This window comes from Miscanthus floridulus, chromosome 18 (genome assembly GCF_019320115.1).
Source record: "Miscanthus floridulus cultivar M001 chromosome 18, ASM1932011v1, whole genome shotgun sequence".
NCBI classification, from domain to species: domain Eukaryota; kingdom Viridiplantae; phylum Streptophyta; class Magnoliopsida; order Poales; family Poaceae; genus Miscanthus; species Miscanthus floridulus.
Window position 1 is genome coordinate 45,329,461 of NC_089597.1, and position 2,605 is coordinate 45,332,065.

The following is a 2,605-nucleotide window of genomic DNA, read 5'->3' on the forward strand; positions in this document are numbered from 1 at the left end:
AGGATATATAGTCCCATTGCATCGTAGGTCTCGGCGTAGAGGAGGTTGAGACCGCTCCCGCCATCCATGAGGACATGAGACAGGTCGGTCTTGCCGATTGTTGGGTCGACGACAAGGGGAAAACGTCCCGGCCGTGGAATGTGGTCGGATTGATCCTTTCTGTCGAAAGTGATCACAGTCTCCGACCATTTTAGGAAAGTCAGGATGGCATCGCCTAGGGTGGTCTCGTTGACCTCCCTGTCTGTTTGCTGGTGTTTGGACTCATGCGCCGCTGGCCCACAAATGATCATGAGGCACCTTTTGGGTCAGGATACGCAACCCTTTTAACGAAAGGATATATAGGCGAGCTAGGCTTCCATTGGATTTCCCTACGATTGCACCGAGTGAGAGCAGGAGTTAAGGTGAGGCCATGTCTCCCACGATCTTAGTGGAGCACGCTTCTCCCAGAAATGGTATATGAAACGACGATGGGAGATGTAACACCACCATAATGTACTATTCATGCTAGAGAAATAAACCAATTTGGAAACACAACAAATTAAGATGGCACACTAGTTTAGCTGCAATAATAACAACATCCATCCTTGATGAAATTGACATGGCCATAGACAATCAAACAACATTGGTCCATTTGAACATGTCGTGACACAGAGATACATCAAATGGAGCTTTATTCACTACTCCGCTAATGACTCCAGGAAAAAGAACAAGGGAACATAAGGAAGAAAGTAAGGTCTGCTCATGAACCATGCCAGGACTATATATCTACCATAGCTACAGTCGACACTAGCAGGGATGACATGAACTTTTCTTCGGTCCATGTCATATGCGATGATTGTTCTTTTCACCCCAACAAAGAAAATTAAATTCCATTCTAGGTGAATTGTAATCGCTGTATAGGCTGAATCATAATCCACGCAACCAAATTTAATATTAGTCTTTCCAAATACCTTCAGTGTGCTGATAGTATGCTTCAATGTCCATTTATTAGTAGCATAGTCTTCAAGGATCCAGACTGAAAGCTGGGACATATTGTGACCACTAACACCACCAATAGTATATACACACAAGTGACCCTGAGCTTGATGGATAGAGGGTAGAGTACCATGAGGCCTAAGAAGTTTTCTCCATGTCTTTCCCTCCATATCCACAATAAGTATTAGAGAGTATCCCATAATGTGTAGACAACCGTTAAGAAACACACTTGCTGATCTTGATCGTATCACATCATCAATGTCCTAGCCCCATTTAGATTACTGATAGATCCATGCTGTAGTTTGAGATGAGTAGATCTCCACACCTAGGCACTCAACGTCCTTCTCCTCCACAAATTCAGTCATATGAAAGTGCGATGAGGTTGTTGGATCGAACCCCAATTGAGCCTGACCAACAGCATGGATGCTAGGTGGCAGTACCCACAAATTCTTGGTTGCCAGATTGCAGACGACATAGTAGGATCCAGCAGCCTCAACGTACAAGCATAGGATGAGGCTATTGCAGCAATCTAAGACAACTACTTTGTCAATGGGGAAGGGCAAGAAGGACAAGTCCGGGCATTCAACGGTGACGCTGGTGAAGTTTCGCTCGCCTTTCTCGCCATCGTAGAAGAAGCCGACCATAGTCTGGGGCAGCACCTTACGGTTGTTGGAGATGAGGTGGTTCCAGGAGTGACAGACACATTTGTAGCACAACAAGGACCGAGCGGGGAGGTGGTGAAGGATCTCTAGAACAACATCCTCTACGAGGCTAGCCAATGCATTCCTGTTGTTGGGGGCCTCCTCCATTTCGAAGAGCCTGCGATCATCATTATGCAGTAGGATATGAGAGCTTCCTTAGTAATGAGATCACTAAAAAGGAAAATAATCCAACAAAGATCCATTAGTGCAGTGTGAAAGCATTACCCTTGCCTTTGGATCTAGCGATGGCGCGGCACGAGGCGTGCAATGGATCACACAAATTGCGAGAGCAACAATGCGCCGGCCGTGAGGGAGGTGGTGGCGGTGCGGTGCGAGGTGTGCAATGGAGAGAGGAACAATGCGCCAACCTTGAATATGGAGAAGTGGAATGGTGATGCAACCGTGTTGTGGGTAGTTGGAAAATGGGGAAATAACTCACGCTGAATTTACTACCATAGGTAGACCAAATGGTCGTGTAGGGCCGGCGGCCAGAACGCCTATCCAGTCGGCTCGGCTTTTCATGCGATGGAGAAAATACCACTGTCACATCTACTACTAAACCATCGGTGGTAGAAGTCTCAACTGTCGGTTTCCTTCATCTGAGGCCTCACTATTGGTCCAAGCGGCGGTGGAAGTAAAACAAAGTCACTTCTATTGCTATGACAGTGAAAGTGGCGATAGTGATAATCAATCTGTAGTAGTGCCTTTTTGTCACGCCAGCGTAGCTAGAGCGATAGTACCACGCTATCGTGCCACATGCGCTAGCGTGACAAGCTGAGCCATGGTGGCGCCCGATGTTGACCGTAGCTGGCGTGGTGGAGCATGGGCCCCAATTGATGGTAGTTAACAACCATTATATACCGTCAATATAACATACATAAGGGCATAAATATGATCACCTACAAAGGTTTAGAGGTTTAAACTAATAA

The 2,605-nt window shown here is 46.4% G+C and overlaps 1 protein-coding gene across 1 annotated transcript; it reads right to left on the reverse strand.

The window, feature by feature from the left end:
* Window positions 1–1,253: 1,253 nt before the first annotated feature.
* Window positions 1,254–1,784, reverse strand: LOC136523742 (F-box protein At5g07610-like). Its single transcript, XM_066517317.1, has one exon. It carries the CDS (start codon window positions 1,782–1,784, stop codon window positions 1,254–1,256), a length of 531 nt encoding a protein of 176 aa, XP_066373414.1.
* Between the last annotated feature and the right edge of the window lie 821 nt (window positions 1,785–2,605).

Bases quoted from the DNA above. Each gene is read 5' to 3' on its own strand.
- LOC136523742 (XM_066517317.1), bottom strand. From the start codon at position 1,784: ATGGAGGAGGCCCCCAACAACAGGAATGCATTGGCTAGCCTCGTAGAG.